General features: G+C 55.9%; 1 protein-coding gene across 2 annotated transcripts in view; it reads left to right on the top strand.

Annotated features, from left to right (window-relative positions):
* Positions 1-19,592, top strand: part of LOC122560396 (epithelial sodium channel subunit gamma-like) — a 47,775-nt gene that overhangs the window by 5,025 nt on the left and 23,158 nt on the right. Inside the window, exons 2-5 of one of the 2 annotated variants that reach the window (XM_043711027.2) lie at positions 427-765; positions 14,535-14,847; positions 15,904-16,103; positions 16,792-16,895. In XM_043711027.2, the coding sequence (XP_043566962.2) occupies positions 446-765; positions 14,535-14,847; positions 15,904-16,103; positions 16,792-16,895 (937 nt within the window). In that variant the 5' untranslated portion in view covers positions 427-445. The remainder of the gene's footprint in view (positions 1-426; positions 766-14,534; positions 14,848-15,903; positions 16,104-16,791; positions 16,896-19,592) is intronic. The other variant, XM_043711028.2, reaches the window with a different exon arrangement.

Genomic DNA, 19,592 nt, shown 5'->3' with positions numbered 1-19,592 from the left:
AATCGAAACGTACAAGATAACCAAAGGGTTAGATTGGGTGGACAGTGAGAGCCTTTTTCCTCAGATGGTGAAGACTAACACAAGGAGACATAGCTTTAAATTGAGGGGTGGTAGATTTAGGACAGATATCAGGGGTAATTTCTTTACTCAGAGAGTAGTAGGGGCATGGAATGACCTGCCTGAAACAGTAGTAGGCTCGCCAATGTTAAGGGCATTTAAATGGCATTGGACATATATATGGATAATAATGGAACGGTGTAGCTTAGATAGGCATCAGATTAATTTCACAGGTTGGTGCAACATCGAGGGCTAAAGGGCCTGTTCTGCACTGTAGCATTCTATGTTCTATGTCTGCTTCTGTGCTGTGAAGCTCTATGTCTCTAAATGGTCATGTCAAGTTTCTATGAAACCTCTTCCTGTGTCAAGGACCCACAGCAGAAATACTATGGAATCAGGGAGAAAGCGACTGAAAGAGAAGATCAAAGAGAAGCTGCCGGTGACAGGACCACAGGCAGCAAGCATCTTTGAGTTGCTGCAATGGTACTGCTACCATACCAACACCCACGGTTGCCGCAGGATTGTGGTATCGCAAGGCCGTCTGCGGAGGGCAGCTTGGATGATTCTGACATTGAGTGCGGTGGGCATCATCATCTGGCAGTGTGCCTTACTCATCATTTCTTACTACACTGCCTCTGTCACCATCACTGTCCAATTTCAGGAAATCACCTTCCCAGCTGTTACCATCTGCAACATGAACCCATACAGGTCAGTATTTATGATCCATAATCTGCAGGTCATCAATTCTCAATCTTCAGCCTGTCACTAACTCTACACTCTCTGTGGATCCCAGCGTCTGTCTAAAGGATAAACCTCCCATTTATGTAGCATCTTTCTCAATCTCAGGACCACCCAAAAGTGGCTTATATGCATTGAACTATATTGGAAATGGTGTCACTTGTGTAGGAAATGCAATAGCTAATTTGGAACACAGCATGCTCCTAAAAATTATGAGGAATTGATAGGTAATGTGCTTCAGTGGCATTGATCGAGGAATAAATTTAGCCACAAAAGTGAGAGAGCCCCTTCTTCATCTCCAAACTAATACAATGTGACCTTTACATCTGCTTGAGAGAGTCAACAGGCCACATTGTAATAATTCATTCAATAACATTTCTGGACAGATAATGTGAGCAATTAATGACGGAGAGGTCAATTTACAGATTTTAGTGTTAATACTTTCAAAAGCAAAATAAATAAATTTATTTGGTAAAACAATAATATGAAATACAGTATCTGGGTAGTTTTATATTAATCATGTCGTGATTGCAACAGAACTTTGTACCTATGGTTCCTAAAGCTTTTAATCAACAGGGTTTCGCTCAGTTCATTTTTTTTCCTCTTACCCCCACACTACCGCCCAACTGTGGTAGGGCTTATTTTTTCCCCAGCACCCATGGTGTGTGTGTGCAGGTGTGAGACACAGTGAGAGACACAAGGTGCACGAATCTTTATTCAATTTCCACCACCAGGAAGAAAGGAAAACACCCGGGTGGCCAGTGACAAGCACTGCCCTTCACATCAAGGGACAGTGCTGTGTGATCAAAACAGTGAAGGGGAGGGTAGGGACTAAATCAAAATAGAATTGGAGGGAGAAATGATGCACTCCACTCCCTGCGGCGCCCACCTCTCCCTGAACAACTCCAGGGTGTTGGTCGACACCGCGTGCTCCTTCTCCAAGGACACCCGGGCTCTAACATAACCGCGGAAGAGGGGCAGGCAGTCGGCCCTAACGACCCCCTCCACGGCCCGCTGCCTGGACCTGTTAATGGCCAGTTTGGCCAGGCCAAGGAGCAGACCCACGAGGAGGTCTTCAGACCTGCCCTCCTTCCGCCGTACCGGGTGCCCAAAGATCAGGAGCGTGGGACTGAAGTGCAGCCAAAACCAGAGGAGAAGGTTTTTCAGGAAATCAAAAAGGGAGTGCAAACGCCCACACCCAATATATACACATGGTCCACGGACTCCACAGCGCCACAGAACAAGCAGTTGGGCTGGGAGTCCGTGAACCACCGCAATCTGCAGTTGCAGGGGACTGCTGCGTGCAGCACCCTCCACCCCAGATCCCCGAGAGAAAGGGGGAGGACTCCCGCGTAGAGAGCCCTCCACTGGGGATCCCCACCGCCCGGTGGCAAATGGGCACACCAAGGCGTGTCCGAACGGTGGATGAGGGAGAAGAGGTGGACGGTGTGCAGCAGCAGTCTGTACAGGGTTCTTCTTTTTATATCCCTAAACGAGACAAAGTTAAAATTTCGGAGGCGGCTCAGGTTGTGGGGCACAGGCTCCCGCGGGAAGTACAGGACTTTGGGGCCAATGTGAAATTCCGTCCGGGCTGGGGTGAGCGCGGACTGGATCCCACCGCACACCTGAGCGTCCTCCAACTGGTGCACTACGTCCGGTCCGAGCACCGCCATTTTAAGGCATCGGATGGCAGTGGCCACGTACTGGATGTCTACCGCTGCCCTGCCTGTTATGTCCTGCGGCAGCGTCCAGCCCAGGCCCCCGACACCCAGCACGTCTCCGACCCTGGTCACCCTCGCCGCCGCGGCCTTCCCCTCCGACAGCCACTCGAACCCGCGAGTACGGAGGTGCGGATTCCTGAGCAACGGCTCCCTGACGACAGCCGCTACTCCAGCCGGAGGGTAGGCGCGACGCGATTCGACCATGTTCCAGACAGTGATCAGGTCCTGGTAAAAGACAGGCAGCGTCTTGAGGGCGACCTCCAAACCGTCACGGTCGACGAACAGGAGCTGCGTGTCGTAGTTGAGGTCACGCACCTGGCGGAAAAAATACGTCGCCAGGGCGCACCACCTAGGAGGAGGCTCGACGTAAAGGTATCACCGCAAGGTCTGAAGGCGGAACGTCGCGACCTGGGTGCGGACGCACACCAGCGACTGACCGCCCTCCTCAATAGGGAGACTCAGAACCTGCGCGGCGACCCAGTGCATCTTTTTGTCCCAGAAGAAATCGACCAACGTTCTCTGGATGTCAGCGACAAAGCCAGGAGGAGGGACCAAAGTGACCAGCCCGTACCACAGCATGGCGGCCACCAGCTGGTTTATGACCAGCACTCGACTCCTGTAAGATAGCACTCGGAGCAGTCCTGTCCAGCGGCCTAGGCGAGCCGAGACTTTGGCCTCCAGCTCCTGCCAGTTGGCCGGCCAGGATTCCTCAGCCTGGCCGAGGTACTCCAGCTGAACCCCCGTAACTCCTCCGGCAGAGAGTCCACCCGCCACGGGCCGACCAGTAGTCCGGAACATTTGGCCCAGTTGATCCTGGCGGAAGACGCCGCCGAGTACACGGCCTGGCACTCTCGCATCCTCCCCAAGTCAGCCGGGTCGGTGAAAGTGAGGAGCACGTCGTCAGCGTAGGCCGAGAGGACCACCCCCGTGCCCGCGCCGCACAGAACCAGCCCCGACAACCTCCTCCGCAAGAGACGCAGGAAAGGCTCCACGCACAGGGAATACAGCTGGCCGGACAGGGGGCAGCCTTGACGCACTCCTCTCCCGAAGCGAAGGGGCGCTGTCAGGGACCCGTTAACTTTAACCAGACACTCTGCGGCGGCGTACAAAAGTCGGATCCGGGCGACAAACCGCGTCCCAAACCAGAATGCCCGCAGAGTCCCGAGCAGGTACTCGTGATCGACCCTGTCGAATGCCTTCTCCTGGTCGAGACAGGAAGGCGCTCGGCAGACCAGCCCGTCGACAGAAATGGATCAGGTCCCGGACCAGGTGGACGTTATAGTGTATCCTCTGGCCCGGGACCGTGTAGGACTGGTCTGGGTGAGTCATGTGGGCCAGCACGGAGGCCAGGCGAGAAGACAACACCCTGGCGAAGATTTTGTAATCCGTGCTGAGGAGGGAGACCGGACGCCAGTTCTTTAAAGAACGAAGGTCCCCCTTCTTTGGCAGCAGGATGATGACCGCCCTGCGCCAAGAAAGGGGCAGCTGTCCGGCATTTAGACACTCCCCCAGGACCTGTGCGTAGTCGCTCCCCAGGACGTCCCAGAATGCCCTGAAGAACTCCACAGTCAGCCCGTCCAGCCCCGGGGTTTTGCCCCTCGAGAGCCGGTCGAGGGCGCCGGTCAGCTCCTCTAAGGTGACGGGAGCGTCGAGCCTTCCGGCGTCCTCCGGGCTGAGCTGCGGCAGGTCCTCCCACAGAACTCTGCGAGCATCCTCGCTGGACGGATCCGGAGAGAACAGAGCCGTGTAATAGTTCCGGACGTGGGCCCTGATGCCCTCCGGATCCGAGACGAGGGACCCGTCGTCGGCCAGCAGCACAAGGAGCTGCTGACGGGTGCCACGCCTTTTTTCCAGCGAGTAGAAGGGGGAGCCGCGGTCCAGGTCCTGGAGGAGCTGGATCCGCGACCGCACGTACGCGCCCCGATGAGCTGCAGGTCCCGGAGCGCAGCCTTCTTCTCTTCGTACGCCCCGCGCAGGGCCAGGTCCACGTCGGGCTGACCGAGGCGTGACTCCAGGTCGAGCAACTCCCTCTCCAACTCCCCAATCCTGGATTTCCGCCTCTTCGTCGACCCCCTCGCGTACTCCTGACAGAAGACGCGGACGTGAGCCTTGCCCACGTCCCACCATAGCCTCAAGGAGGGGAAGCTTCCCCGCTTCCTTCTCCAGCCGGCCCAGAAACGATGAAACGAGTCCCGGAACCGCTCGTCCTCCAGCAGCAGGTTGTTAAAGTGCCAGTACGTGGAGCCGAGCCTGGCGCCGAACGGAAGGAGTTCCGCCCACATCAGGTGATGGTCCGTGCACGACACCTGCTGCGTGGAGGCCTTCGGAAAACAGGAGGTGTACGCCCACGAAACGTACAGGTGTTCGATTCTGGACGCTCCGACCCCAGGCCTCACGAAGGTGAAGGCAATGGAGTCGGGATGGAGATTCCGCCAGACGTCCACCAGGTCGAAGGACTTGACCAAGTCCCCCAACCTCCTCCCCCACGCCCAGCCAGAGCGGGCACCGCCGTGGTCCCTTACCTCAAGGACGCAGTTAAAATCTCCCCCGAGGACGACGCATTGGTTCTCGTCGATGGAGGCGAGGTGAGCGGACACTTCTTTGAAGAAGCTCGCTTGCCTCGGCCCGGCCAGGGGAGCGTAGACGTTCACCAAGTGAAGCACCGCGCCCCCACCAGCCGAACCGTCAGGTGAAGCAAGCGGCCTGGCACGGGCTCCCTGACCCCCAAGATCTCCGGCTGAAAATACGGGGCCAACAGGATAGCCACCCCGCCAGATCTGAGGGTGAGGTGACTCATGTAGACGACCCCCCCCCCCCAGGAGGCAAGTGGCTTCCTTGCAGGAAGCACACCACATCCTCTCGGTCCTCCGGGACGGGAGTATCTGGAATCTGCGCTGTGACTCCCTGCTGTCGTTGATGTTGAAGCTGGCTATAGTGGTCTCCATGTCAGAAGCATTGTGCAACCACCACCAGTACAGTTAAAAACCGATATATACATTTACTGGGAGGACAGGGGAGGGGCACAGAAGTCACTCGACCTCACCGGGAGTGCCCCCAGGAAGTTCCTGACTCGCCTTCGCTCATTTACGTCGAGCCCAGGTGCCTGGCGAGCAGCGTGGGCCAAGCAGTAAACTCTTTCGAAGGAGCTCCAGCGGTCAAGCGCCAGTTGGGCTCTATCCCGGCGACTCAGAGTTTCCTCGACAAATTCCCAGAGTTCCTCAAGGGGGATGAGGGGGAGATCGGTGGGATTTGAAAATGTCACTGCAGATAGAGTCCGCATCATCGCCGGTGTCCGCCACCGATCCCGAACCCTCCTCCGGGAGGTCGCCCTCAGTCACCGACCCCCCCCCCCCCACCGAGAGGATGGGGGCTGGTCCGGCGCCACCAACCGGCCTCAAACCCCCAGCGACCCCACCCCCAGGGTCACCGGCGGTACCTTCCTCGGCACACCCCTTCCCAGAACGTCCTGAGTTCAGGTCGTCGGGCGGCAGAGGCTCGGGTCCCACTCCTCTCCCGACACCGGGACGCCCGGCTCCTCAGGGAAAAGGTCCTCCCCCAGGGCCAAGGCCCCCAGAAAAACAGTCTGGGAGGGAGGAGCGAGCATAACACCCTCCTCCCCTCCGCCGCTCGACAACCCAGCAGAGGGTCCTCCGTGGTTGTTAAAGTCCACGGCCCTCGTGGTTGTTAAAGTCCTCCACAGGGGCCGGAGGAGTTGAGGCAGCAGGAGGCTACGCTGTAGCCCCTGGGGGTTGGGGTAGGTCAGGCCGCAGTACGGGACAGTCAAGAGGCACCGTTGGCTCATCCCCTGGAGAGGGGCAGCCCCACTGGCACACTGATGGAATGTCTCTCTCCTCCAGGGGCTGGTGCCTCTTCCCTAGAGAGACCAGGGGGAATTTATTTTTTTTTTTCTTCTTCTTTTTATTGTTTTTTTCTTTTTCTTTTAACCCCCACACTACCACCTAAGTGCGGTAGTGCTTATTTTTTCCCCAGCACCCATGGTGTGTGTGTGCAGGTGTGAGACACAGTGAAAGACACAAAGTGCACCAATCTTTTATTCAATTTCCACCACCAGGAAGATAGGAAAACACCCGGGTGGCCAGTGACAAACACTGCCCTTCGCATCAAAGGGCAGTGCTGTGTGATCAAAACAGTGAAGGGGTGGGTAGGGACTAAATCAAAATAGAGTTGGAGGGAGAAATGATGCACTCCACTCCCTGCGGCGCCCACCTCTCCCTGAACAACTCCAGGGTGTTGGTGGACACCGCGTGCTCCTTCTCCAAGGACACCCGGGCTCTAACGTAACCGCGGAAGAGGGGCAGGCAGTCGGCCCTAACGACCCCCTCCACGGCCCGCTGCCTGGACCTGTTGATGGCCAGCTTGGCCAGGCCCAGGAGCAGACCCACGAGGAGGTCTTCAGACCTGCCCTCCCTCCTCCGTACCGGGTGCCCAAAGATCAGGAGCGTGGGACTGAAGTGCAGCCAAAAACAGAGGAGAAGGTTTTTAAGGAAATCAAAAAGGGAGTGCAAACGCCCACACCCAATATATATATGGTCCACGGACTCCACAGCGCCACAGAACAAGCAGTTGGGCTGGGAGTCCGTGAACCACCGCAATCTGCGGTTGCAGGGGACTGCTGCGTGCAGCACCCTCCACCCCAGATCCCCGAGAGAAAGGGGGAGGACTCCCGCGTAGAGAGCCCTCCACTGGGGATCCCCACCGCCCGGTGGCAAATGGGCACGCCAAGGCGTGTCCGGACGGTGGATGAGGGAGAAGAGGTGGATGGTGTGCAGCAGCAGTCGGTACAGGGCTCTTCTTTTTATCTCCCTAAACGAAACAAAGTTAAAATTTCGGAGGCGGCTCAGGTTGTGGGGCACAGGCTCCCGCGGGAAGTACGGGACCTTGGGGCCAATGTGAAATTCCGTCCGGGCTGGGGTGAGCTCGGACGGGATCCCACCGCACACCTGAGCGTCCTCCAACTGGTGTACTACGTCGGGTCCGAGCACCGCCGTTTTGAGGCGTCGGATGGCGGTGGCCACGTACTGGACGTCTACCGCCGCCCTGCCTGCTATGTCCTGCGGCAGCGTCCAGCCCAGGCCCCCGGCACCCAGCACGTCCCCGACCCTGGTCACCCTCGCCGCCGCGGCCCTCTCCTCCGACAGCCACTCGAACCCGCGAGTACGGAGGTGCGGATTCCTGAGCAACGGCTCCCTGACGACAGCCGCTACTCCAGCCGGAGGGTAGGCGCGACGCGATTCGACCATGTTCCAGACAGTGATCAGGTCCTGGTAAAAGACAGGCAGCGTCTTGAGGGCGACCTGCAAACCGTCACGGTCGACGAACAGGAGCTGCGTGTCGTAGTTGAGGTTACGCACCTGGCGGAAAAAATACGTCGCCAGGGCGCACCATCTAGGAGGAGGCTCGACGTAAAGGTATCGCCGCAAGGTCTGAAGGCGGAACGTCGCGACCTGGGTGCGGGCGCACACCAGCGACTGACCGCCCTCCTCAATAGGGAGACTCAGAGCCTGCGCGGCGACCCAGTGCATCTTTTTGTCCCAGAAGAAATCGACCAACGTTCTCTGGATGCCAGCGACAAAGCCAAGAGGAGGGACCAAAGTGACCAGCCGGTACCACAGCATGGCGGCCACCAGCTGGTTTATGACCAGCACTCGACTCCTGTAAGATAGCACTCGGAGCAGTCCTGTCCAGCGGCCTAGGCGAGCCGAGACTTTGGCCTCCAGCTCCTGCCAGTTGGCCGGCCAGGATTCCTCAGCCGGGCTGAGGTAGACCCCCAGGTAGAGGAGATGGGTGGTACTCCAGCTGAACCCCCGTAACTCCTCCGGCAGAGAGTCCACCCGCCACGGGCCGACCAGTAGTCCGGAACATTTGGCCCAGTTGATCCTGGCGGAAGACGCCGCCGAGTACACGGCCTGGCACTCGCGCATCCTCCCCAGGTCAGCCGGGTCGGTGAAAGTGAGGAGCACGTCGTCGGCGTAGGCCGAGAGGACCACCCCCGTGCCCGCGCCGCGCAGAACCAGCCCCGACAACCTCCTCCGCAAGAGGCGCAGGAAAGGCTCCACGCACAGGGAATACAGCTGGCCGGACAGGGGGCAGCCTTGACGCACTCCTCTCCCGAAGCGAAGGGGCGCCGTCAGGGACCCGTTAACTTTAACCAGACACTCTGCGGCGGCGTACAAAAGTCGGATCCGGGCGACGAACTGCGCCCCGAACCCGAATGCCCGCAGAGTCCCGAGCAGGTACTCGTGATCGACCCTGTCGAACGCCTTCTCCTGGTCGAGAGACAGGAAGGCGCTCGGCAGACCAGCCCGTCGACAGAAATGGATCAGGTCCCGGACCAGGTGGACGTTATCGTGTATCCTCCGGCCCGGGACCGTGTAGGACTGGTCCGGGTGGATCATGTGGGCCAGCACGGAGGCCAGGCGAGAAGACAACACCCTGGCGAAGATTTTGTAATCCGTGCCGAGGAGGGAGACCGGACGCCAGTTCTTTAAGGAACGAAGGTCCCCCTTCTTTGGCAGCAGGACGATGACCGCCCTGCGCCAAGAAAGGGGCAGCTGTCCGGCATTTAAACACTCCCCCAGGACCTGTGCGTAGTCGCTCCCCAGGACGTCCCAGAACGCCCTGAAGAACTCCACAGTCAGCCCGTCCAGCCCCGGGGTTTTGCCCCTCGAGAGCCGGTCGAGGGCGCCGGTCAGCTCCTCCAAAGTGACGGGAGCGTCGAGCCTTCCGGCGTCCTCCGGGCCGAGCTGCGGCAGGTCCTCCCACAGAACTCTGCGAGCATCCTCGCTGGACGGATCCGGAGAGAACAGGGCTGTGTAATAGTTTCGGACGTGGGCCCTGACGCCCTCCGGATCCGAGACGAGGGACCCGTCGTCGGCCAGCAGCACAAGGAGCTGCTGACGGGTGCCACGCCTTTTTTCCAGCGAGTAGAAGAAGGGGGAGCCGCGGTCCAGGTCCTGGAGGAGCTGGATCCGCGACCTCACGTACGCGCCCCGAGCCCCGACGAGCTGCAGGTCCCGGAGCGCGGCCTTCTTCTCTTCGTACACCCCGCGCAGGGCCGGGTCCGCGTCGGGCTGACCGAGGCGTGACTCCAGGTCGAGCAACTCCCTCTCCAACTCCCCGATCCTGGATTTCCGCCTCTTCGTCGACCCCCTCGCGTACTCCTGACAGAAGACGCGGACGTGAGCCTTGCCCACGTCCCACCATAGCCTCAGGGAGGGGAAGCTTCCCCGCTTCCTTCTCCAGCCGGCCCAGAAGCGACGAAACGAGTCCCGGAACCGCTCGTCCTCCAGCAGCAGGTTGTTAAAGTGCCAGTACGTGGAGCCGAGCCTGGCGCCGAACGGAAGGAGTTCCGCCCACATCAGGTGATGGTCCGTGCACGACACCTGCTGCGTGGAGGCCTTCGGAAAACAGGAGGTGTACGCCCACGAAACGTACAGGTGTTCGATTCTGGACGCTCCGACCCCAGGCCTCACGAAGGTGAAGGCAATGGAGTCGGGATGGAGATTCCGCCAGACGTCCACCAGGTCGAAGGACTTGACCAAGTCCCCCAACCTCCTCCCCCACGCCCAGCCAGAGCGGGCACCGCCGTGGTCCCTTACCTCAAGGACGCAGTTAAAATCTCCCCCGAGGACGACGCATTGGTTCTCGTCGATGGAGGCGAGGTGAGCGGACACTTCTTTGAAGAAGCTCGCTTGCCTCGGCCCGGCCAGGGGAGCGTAGACGTTCACCAAGTGAAGCACCGCGCCCCCACCAGCCGAACCGTCAGGTGAAGCAAGCGGCCTGACACGGGCTCCCTGACCCCCAAGATCTCCGGCTGAAAATACGGGGCCAACAGGATAGCCACCCCGCCAGATCTGAGGGTGAGGTGACTCATGTAGACGACCCCCCCCCCCCAGGAGGCAAGTGGCTTCCTTGCAGGAAGCACACCACATCCTCTCGGTCCTCCGGGACGGGAGTATCTGGAATCTGCGCTGTGACTCCCTGCTGTCGTTGATGTTGAAGCTGGCTATAGTGGTCTCCATGTCAGAAGCATTGTGCAACCACCACCAGTACAGTTAAAAACCGATATATACATTTACTGGGAGGACAGGGGAGGGGCACAGAAGTCACTCGACCTCACCGGGAGTGCCCCCAGGAAGTTCCTGACTCGCCTTCGCTCATTTACGTCGAGCCCAGGTGCCTGGCGAGCAGCGTGGGCCAAGCAGTAAACTCTTTCGAAGGAGCTCCAGCGGTCAAGCGCCAGTTGGGCTCTATCCCGGCGACTCAGAGTTTCCTCGACAAATTCCCAGAGTTCCTCAAGGGGGATGAGGGGGAGATCGGTGGGATTTGAAAATGTCACTGCAGATAGAGTCCGCATCATCGCCGGTGTCCGCCACCGATCCCGAACCCTCCTCCGGGAGGTCGCCCTCAGTCACCGACCCCCCCCCCCCCCCACCGAGAGGATGGGGGCTGGTCCGGCGCCACCAACCGGCCTCAAACCCCCAGCGACCCCACCCCCAGGGTCACCGGCGGTACCTTCCTCGGCACACCCCTTCCCAGAACGTCCTGAGTTCAGGTCGTCGGGCGGCAGAGGCTCGGGTCCCACTCCTCTCCCGACACCGGGACGCCCGGCTCCTCAGGGAAAAGGTCCTCCCCCAGGGCCAAGGCCCCCAGAAAAACAGTCTGGGAGGGAGGAGCGAGCATAACACCCTCCTCCCCTCCGCCGCTCGACAACCCAGCAGAGGGTCCTCCGTGGTTGTTAAAGTCCACGGCCCTCGTGGTTGTTAAAGTCCTCCACAGGGGCCGGAGGAGTTGAGGCAGCAGGAGGCTACGCTGTAGCCCCTGGGGGTTGGGGTAGGTCAGGCCGCAGTACGGGACAGTCAAGAGGCACCGTTGGCTCATCCCCTGGAGAGGGGCAGCCCCACTGGCACACTGATGGAATGTCTCTCTCCTCCAGGGGCTGGTGCCTCTTCCCTAGAGAGACCAGGGGGAATTTATGGACCTTCCCCTCCCCGCCCGCCTTGGTGGTCATGGGGCCCAAGGTCCCTCCCCCCAGCCTTTCCCAGAATACGATTGGCTGGGGGAAGACAGGGGGCGTGGCCAGGGTGGGGAGGGTCAGCCTTGTCACTTCCTGCCCCACCCCTGGTTTATCAGGTGACGGCAGGCGGGGCAGGGGCCCAGTTCCCTCTCCAGGGCCCAGAGATACAGTCGCTGCAGGTGGTAGGGCAGTGGTGGTTCCCCCCAGGTTAGTGCCAGGGTGTGGCTGGCTGGGTGGGGTGGGGCTTGGGTGCCCCAGGTCAGGTGTTACAGCGCCAGGGGTTGGCGTTGAAGCCCCAGGGGTTTCTCTAACGGGGTTGGGGGGAGGGGGATGTGGGGTCAGTGGGGCCAGGGTCAGGTACGGGTTTGGGGGTCAGGGTTCCTGCGCCGGGGCGATGCTGGCACGGCCGCAGGGGCATTGTCGTGCCGGGGCGGGGCAGGTCGTGGGCTAGGTGTCGGGGAAGGATATAGGGTTGTCTCCCCGTGGGCGGGCCTGACGCATCGCGTCTTCTTCTGCGCCTTCTGGCCAGCCAGACGCTCACCCCCCTCCCTCCCAGAGGCCGGAGCATCGGAAGCCTCCGGTGCCGGGGCTTGTGGTGTAGACTTTGGGGGAGGGGGAGCGGCGGCACCACCATCAGCCGTTGGCACGGGCTGGGCAGCCTTCTGGGTGGGGCAGTTTTTTCTAATGTGCCCCACCTCGCAGCACAGGTGGCACCGCACGCCGTCCAGAAGGTGCGGTAGGCCGCGCCCTCATGGAGGAGGGTGAATGAGCCCTCGGTGACCTCCTCCCGGGCCAGGCAAATGAACACCTGGCGTCGGAAGGAGTATATGTGTCGGAGGGCGGGATCCTTAAGACCGAGCAGGAGTAGTTGGACCCCTGACCGGATCTCCCCCACGGTGGTGAGGTGGGGGAGAAGGAGCTCGCTGGCAATGACAGGCGGGACGCTGGAGATCACCACCCTCTGGGCCGTAACCTCCAGAGGGTCGACGGGCAAATGTGTCCCGCCCACAGTGAGCCCCCTCTCCACAGTCAGGTGGACCGCCTGCTCAGTCTTAAGGAAAAAGACGGCCTTCCCGTACATCCGGGCCGAAGCGACGATGGCCAGTGGGCCGACCACACTAGCAATGGCCTTGCTGCAGGCCTCGATGGACATGTTGGGGTGGGGATAGGCCTTTACCCCCAGGCGTTTAGTCAGGTGCCTGAAGGGGGTTGCGGGCGGGGTTGGGACAGCCGAGCCTAACGCAGCGGCTACGCCGGCGTAGGTGCGGCTGGGCCCCGCGACCTTCAGGCTCGCCATACTCTGCTGCTGGATATTGGTAGGCCCCAGGCAGCAGCGGTGGAGGTGGGCGTCTGGCAGCAGCAGAAGTCCTGGGAGGTGCCCAAGGCGAGTCCCAGTCAGCAACGGTGGAGACCGGCCTCAGGCAACAGCAGCGGTGGAGGCAGGCCTCGGGCGAGTCCCAGGTAGGCCCTTGGTCGCAGTGGTGGGGGCAGACCTGTTGGGGAGGGCCCCCAAGGCAAGTCCCAGGCAGCCCCAAAATTGAGTCCCAGGCAGCAGCAGTGGAGGTGGGTCTCCAGCAGTGGCAGTGGTGGAGGTCCTGGGGAGGGACAAGGCAAGTCCTAGGCAGCGGTGGTGGAGGCAGGCCTCAGTGTTGTAGGCAGGCCTCAGGCAAATCCTAGGCAGGCCCTTGGTCACAACGGTGGGAGCAGGCCTGTTGGGGAGGGTCCCCAAAGCAAGTCCCGGGCAGCCCCAAAATTGAGTCCCATGCAGCAGTAGTGGTGGAGGTTGTGGGAAGGGGCCCAAGGCGAGTCCCAGGCAGCGGTGGTGGAGGCAGGGCTTCCGGCAACAGCAGCAGTGGAGGCAGGCCTCTGGCAAGTCCTAGGCAGGTCCTTGGTCATAGCGGTGGGGGGCAGACCTGTTGGGGAGGGTCCCCAAGGCAAGTCCCAGGCAGCAGTAGTGGTGGAGGTTGTGGGGAGGGGCCCCAAGGCGAATCCCAGGCAGCGGTGGTGGAGACAGGCCTCAGACAACAGCAGCAGTGGAGGCAGGCCTCTGGCAATTCCTAGGCAGGCCCTTGGTTGCAGTGGTGGGGGGGCAGACCTGTGGGGAGGGTCCCCAACGCAAGTCCAAGGCAGCAGCAGTGGAGGTAGGCCTCTAACAACAGCAGCAGTGGTGGAGGTCCTGGGAGGGGCCCCAAGGCAAGTCCCAGGCAGCAGCACTGAGGCAGGCCCCAAGCAGCAACAGCTGAGGCAGGTCCAGGCGGGGTCCCAGAGACCAGCAGTGGGAGTGGGCCCCAGGTCAGCAGCAACACTCCCTTGACCTGGGTGAGGCCCTGGCTGCAGCTCCAAAAGTAGGCCCCAGACTCAAAATCTCTCACCTCCTTCTACTTCTGCCTCCTCCTCTTCTTCCTTCTTCTTTCCTTCCTCTCTCTCGATGCAGGGCAGCTAGTCCAGGGACAGTCCCCTTCAAGGAGGAGAGTCCTTGCACACATGCACACACACTGATTCAACTCTCAAGATAGGCAAACACCTGAGTGGCCAGTGACAAGCACTGCCCTTCACATCAAAGGGCAATGCTGCATGACCCTCAGTTTATTTTCTTTTTTTTTTAATTTAACCCCCACACTACCACCTAAGTGCGGTAGTGCTTATTCTTTTCCCAGCACCCATGGTGTGTGTGTGCAGGTGTGAGACACAGTGGAAGACACAAAGTGCACGAATCTTTATTCAAATTCCACCACCAGGAAGATAGGAAAACACCTGAGTGGCCAGTGACAAACACTGCCCTTCACATCAAAGGGCAGTGCTGCATGACCCTCAGTTCATATCTGGGACTGTCAGGCATCTAATTGGTGGGAATTAGTCATTATCAATCTTTAACAACTCCACTGTCATCTCCAAGGATAATGGAAGCTGAGCATGATCGATCTTGAAATGTATTGGCCCAGTGATTCCTATTCATTGAGTTTACTCATGTCTCTTCACAGAAACAATGCAACAAGACATCTCTTTGAGAAACTAGACCAGGACACTCTGATGGCCATAAACGAGCTTTACCGCTTAATTGATAATCCCAACAACACTCATGTGAAAGCTCTCCACCAGCTTGCTGCAAATAACCAAGATGACATCCTGTTCCCAAATATTCCATTGATGTGGATCGAGTTGGTTACCCAAGAGTACAGCATCGTATCTGATCTCATCACCAAGAAACGGCACAGGATTAATGGTACGGTGAAAATCGAGTCCTTTGAGAGCATCAACACACAGGATCAAACCAAACTGGTTGGCTTCCATCTGGTGAGTTCCACTTCCAGTCTCCCAGCTTCAAATTAAGCTCCTTTGGGCCCAAAGATAACATGGGGAGTGGAGGGGGTTGTGAAACAAAGCTCAATGAAGGGGTCAGAAGGAAGATGGCATCCTTTGTATCGAGTGGCCCAAATGACCAGAGTAAACAGCCTGGCACTGACCATAGTGAGCAGGCTGATTCTGACAAAAACACTAGGTCAAGATCTGACCAGGATGAGAGAGTGGATTAGACTGACCTGAATTAATGGACTGCCACTGACTAGATCAAGCATACTGCCACTGACCAGAGTGAATTGACAGGCATTGACATATTTGGCTAGACTGGCACTGACCAGAGTGAATAGGAGGCACCAACTGAAGTGAGTAGATTGGCATTGAATTGCATGAGTGGACTGGTGCTAACCAGTGCAAGTGGACTGGCATTTAATGAACTGAGCAGACTGGCGATGATTCGCCTGGCACTGACTGGAGTAAATAGACTAGCTCTGATTGTTTTAAGGGACTTGTTAGAGTGAGTGAACTGGCACTGACCAGAGCAAATGGACTGGCACTGACTGAGGTAAGTTGATAGACATTCACAGGGTGAATGGACTGGCAGTGTTTAGAGCAAGTGGACTGGCTCTGAATGGAGCAAGTGGACTGGTGTTGTTTGGACTAAATGGGTTGGCACCGCCAGGTCTGGTAAACTGGAACTTATTGGAATTAAATGAATTGATGCTGACAGGAGCACGCAAACTAGCACTTCCTAGACACAGTGGGTCTGGTGCTGACCATAACAAGTGCACTAGCACTGACTAGAATGAATGGACTTTGTATTAGCTAGAACAAGTGGGCTGGCACTGATTAGAGGGAGTGGATTGGCACTGGCAGGAGTGAGTGAACTGACACTGACCAGAGCATGTGGACTGGTGCTGACTCTATCAAGAGGATGGGTGTTGACCTACTGAGCTATCAATGAAGAGTGCAAATGGCAATGACCTTGTGCCTTCGTGACTGCTGCCTCTCTTAGTGATAACATTTCTCTTCTTTCCCTCTCTATGGTGACAGTGCGACAAGGACAATAATGAAAACTCTACCTGCATTATATACACATTCAGCTCAGGCATAACTGCCATTCAGAAATGGTACCGACTGCACTATCTCAATATCATGGCACAGGTGCCTCATGAAAAGAAACTGCAGATGGGTTACTCCGCTGATGACCTTATATTCAGCTGTCGGTTCGATGGACTACCATGTGATTCAAGGTTAATGTATTGAGATTTTTAATGTATTAATTATTAAACCTTAGCTAAATGGACAGTGCTCTAGCCACTGGTTGTAGTCATGAGTTCAAGGCTCTCTCCAGGCTAACATCCCTTTTTGCTCTGGCAACAGTACTGCTAAAGGGTAATGCTGTGGGAGAGCTGCACTGTCAGAGGAGCAATATTGAGAGTGCATTGTATTGTGGGAGCTGCAATATTGAGGGAATGCTGCACTGTAGGACTGTATTGAAGGCACACAACAGAGGACCGTAATGAGAAAATGTTAAATTATCAAAGCAGCAGGATGGAGGGAGTGCTGCACTGTGGGAGGATAATAATGACAGAATGATGCACATTTGGAAGGGAAGCACTGAGGGAATCTATCAGATGGTGCTGCACTATTAGAGTGGCATCACTGAGGGAGTGCTGCCTTGTTGGAGGGGCAGCACTGAGGGAGTGTTTCAGAGATAGAGCTCTGAGGGGTTCTGCATTCAGTGGAGCTGTACGGAATGGATGCAGCAATATTAGAGGGGTGATAATGAGGAAGTGCTGCAATCAGAGGAACAGTAATGACAGACATTCTGAAGCCAAACACATGCTAGCTAAGTGACAGCATTTGTCCTTTTTTTCCAATGACTGCACTGCCTTGTTCAGCTACTAAGATTTGTGTCTCTGTCTGTCCTTAATGCAGGAACTTCAGCCTAATGCACCATCCTCTGCACGGAAACTGTTTCACCTTCAACAGTGGAGAGAATGGCAGCATTCTCCAGACCATCATTGGTGGCAGTGAAAATGGTAAAAAAAAAAAGCAGACATTAAAAAATATTTACCTCCAACAGAGAGGCAATGTTCAAGATTAAAGCGAAAACTGAACTTCAAGTGAGTTCTATTTAACTCTGGTAGTGCAATATACTCTGGCCCCTTGGATGGGCCAATCCTTTATTCTGACCCCTCTATGTAGCTGAGAGTAAGGTGACTTGATAAACTGATGGTCTGTCACTATTATACTGTAATACAGTTATTAAGTCCATATCATAAGGATGAGAAATGGGTCACATAGTTTGTGAGGAATTCAATGAACTTTTATCACTGCTTTACATACACACACTACAATCACAGGTACTGATGTGTCTCAGCTCAAGCTGAGCAATTCAGATGTACTGCAGCACACTTCCCTTAGCATGCAATGTTGCAAGAGGTCCCAGCTCATTAAGATGAAAACTTAGATCCTTTACTCTGGTCCCTGGGAGCAGCCTAACCTTTAATATAGGTGTGGCCTATCCATCACTCTTGAATCCCTGGGTGTGGATTGCACCTTACACTAGCCCGTGGATACAGATTTTATTCTGGGCCCCAGGTGCAGCCTACCCTTTATTCTGGTCCCTTTTTGTTACAAAGTTAAGTCACACAACTTGAGGTTACAGTCCAACAGTTTATTTAAAAGCACAAGTTTTCGGAGCACTGCTCAGGTAGCTAGTGGGGCAGGATCAAGGACACAGAACTTATAGTAAAAGGTAAAATTGTCATATAACTGATATGATGTATTGAACAAACCTCGATTGCTGTTAGGTCTTTAATCACTTAGAATGGGGATGCAGGTTTTGAGTGATTAATATGTAAATTCCAGAACTCATTTCAAGTCATATTCCCGAGATAACTTAAGCTTTTATTTTAAAAAAGTGACACCTTAGCTCAGGCAATGCATTAAAGGTGTGAGGTTAGCGTCTGTCTGTATCCCAGCCTTGGGTCAGACTGGTTCTATTTTCAAAGTAAGAATTTATAAAATGTCGCATGGACTGATTGCCTATAAATTGTGTTCTTTTTGAACAAAACAAAATAAATCTGCACAAACAAATCTGCAAATGCAAATTCACTCAATAGACTTGTGTGTGCGCGCGCGTGTGTGCGTGCGTGCGCGTGTGTGTGTGCGCGTACGTGTGTGCGTGTGCGCGCCTGTATGTGTGCGTGTGCACGCGTGTGTGTGTACACATGCACGCGCTTGCTTGATAGTGTGTGTGCATGAGTGTGATGGAGATATGCCTGTGAGAGGATGTGCACGTGAATATGAGTGTGGGTGTATGTGTGTGTCTGAGAGACGGTGTGTTTGAGAGTGGGTCTGTGTGAATGTGATTGTGTGTAAGAGTGTATATGTATGTGTGTGTATGTGTGCTTGTGCATGAGTGTACGTGTGAGAGTGTAGAGTGTAGTGGGGTCACCTGTAGTGTGACATGAACCCAAGATCCTGGTTGAGGCCATCTTCATTGGTACCGACCTTGGCTGTCAGCTTCTGTTCGACGACTCTGCATTGTTATGCTGCATTCTATTTTGTTCAAAAAGCACACAATCTGTAGGCAGTTAGACAGACTCTACCTCACACCTTTAATGCATTTTCTGAGCTGAGATGTCACCTTTTTTTTAAACAAAAGCTTAAGTTATTTCAGGAATGTGACTTGAAATGAGTTCTGGGATTTACATATTAATCACTCTAAAGCTGCATTCCCATTCTAAGTGATTAAAGACTTAACTGCAATCTAGGTTTGTTCATTACTTTGCATGTTGAATGACACTTTAATCTTTTACTCTAAATTTTGTGTCCTATGATCCTGCATCATCATAGAATCATAGAGATGTACAGCATGGAAAGTGACCCTTCGGTCCAACCCGTCCATGCCGACCAGATATCCCAACCCAATCTAGTCCCACCTGCCAGCACCCGGCCCATATCCCTCCAAACCCTTCCTATTCATATACCCATCCAAATGCCTCTTAAATGTTGCAATTGTACCAGCCTCCACCACTTCCTCTGGCAGCTCATTCCATACACGTACCACCCTCTGTGTGAAAAAGTTGCCCCTTAGATCTCTCTTATATTTTTCCCCTCTCACTCTAAACCTATGCCCTCTAGTTCCGGACTCCCCGACCCCAGGGAAAAGACTTTGCCTATTTATCCTATCCATGCCCCTCATAATTTTGTAATCCTCTATAAGGTCACCCCTCAGCCTCTGACACTCCAGGGAAAACAGCCCTCGCCTGTTCAGCCTCTCCCTGTAGCTCAGATCCTCCAAACCTGGCAACATCCTTGTAAATTTTTTCTGAACCCTTTCAAGTTTCACAACATCTTTCCAATAGGAAGGAGACCAGAATTGCATGCAATATTCCCACAGTGGCCTAACCAATGTCCTGTACAGCTGCAACATGACCTCCCAACTCCTGTACTCAATACTCTGACCAATAAAGGAGAGCATACCAAACGCAGCCTTCACTATCCTATCTACCTGCGACTCCCCTTTCAAGGAGCAATGAACCTGCACTCCAAGGTCTCTTTGTTCAGCAACACTCCCTAGGAGCTTACCATTAAGTGTATAAGTTCTGCTAAGAGTGACCAGTGGAGTGCCATAAGGATCGGTGCTGGGCCCTCTACTTTTGTCATTTACATAAATGATTTGGATGTGAGCATTAGAGGTACAATTAGTAAGTTGATACCAAAATTGG

This window comes from Chiloscyllium plagiosum, unplaced genomic scaffold, assembly GCF_037043375.1.
Source record: "Chiloscyllium plagiosum isolate Xiang-an unplaced genomic scaffold, Cpla_swu_hap1 HiC_scaffold_20, whole genome shotgun sequence".
NCBI classification, from domain to species: Eukaryota; Metazoa; Chordata; class Chondrichthyes; order Orectolobiformes; family Hemiscylliidae; genus Chiloscyllium; species Chiloscyllium plagiosum.
Note: the sequence above shows the minus strand (reverse complement) of the source record. Positions and strands in the feature narration are given on the sequence as shown.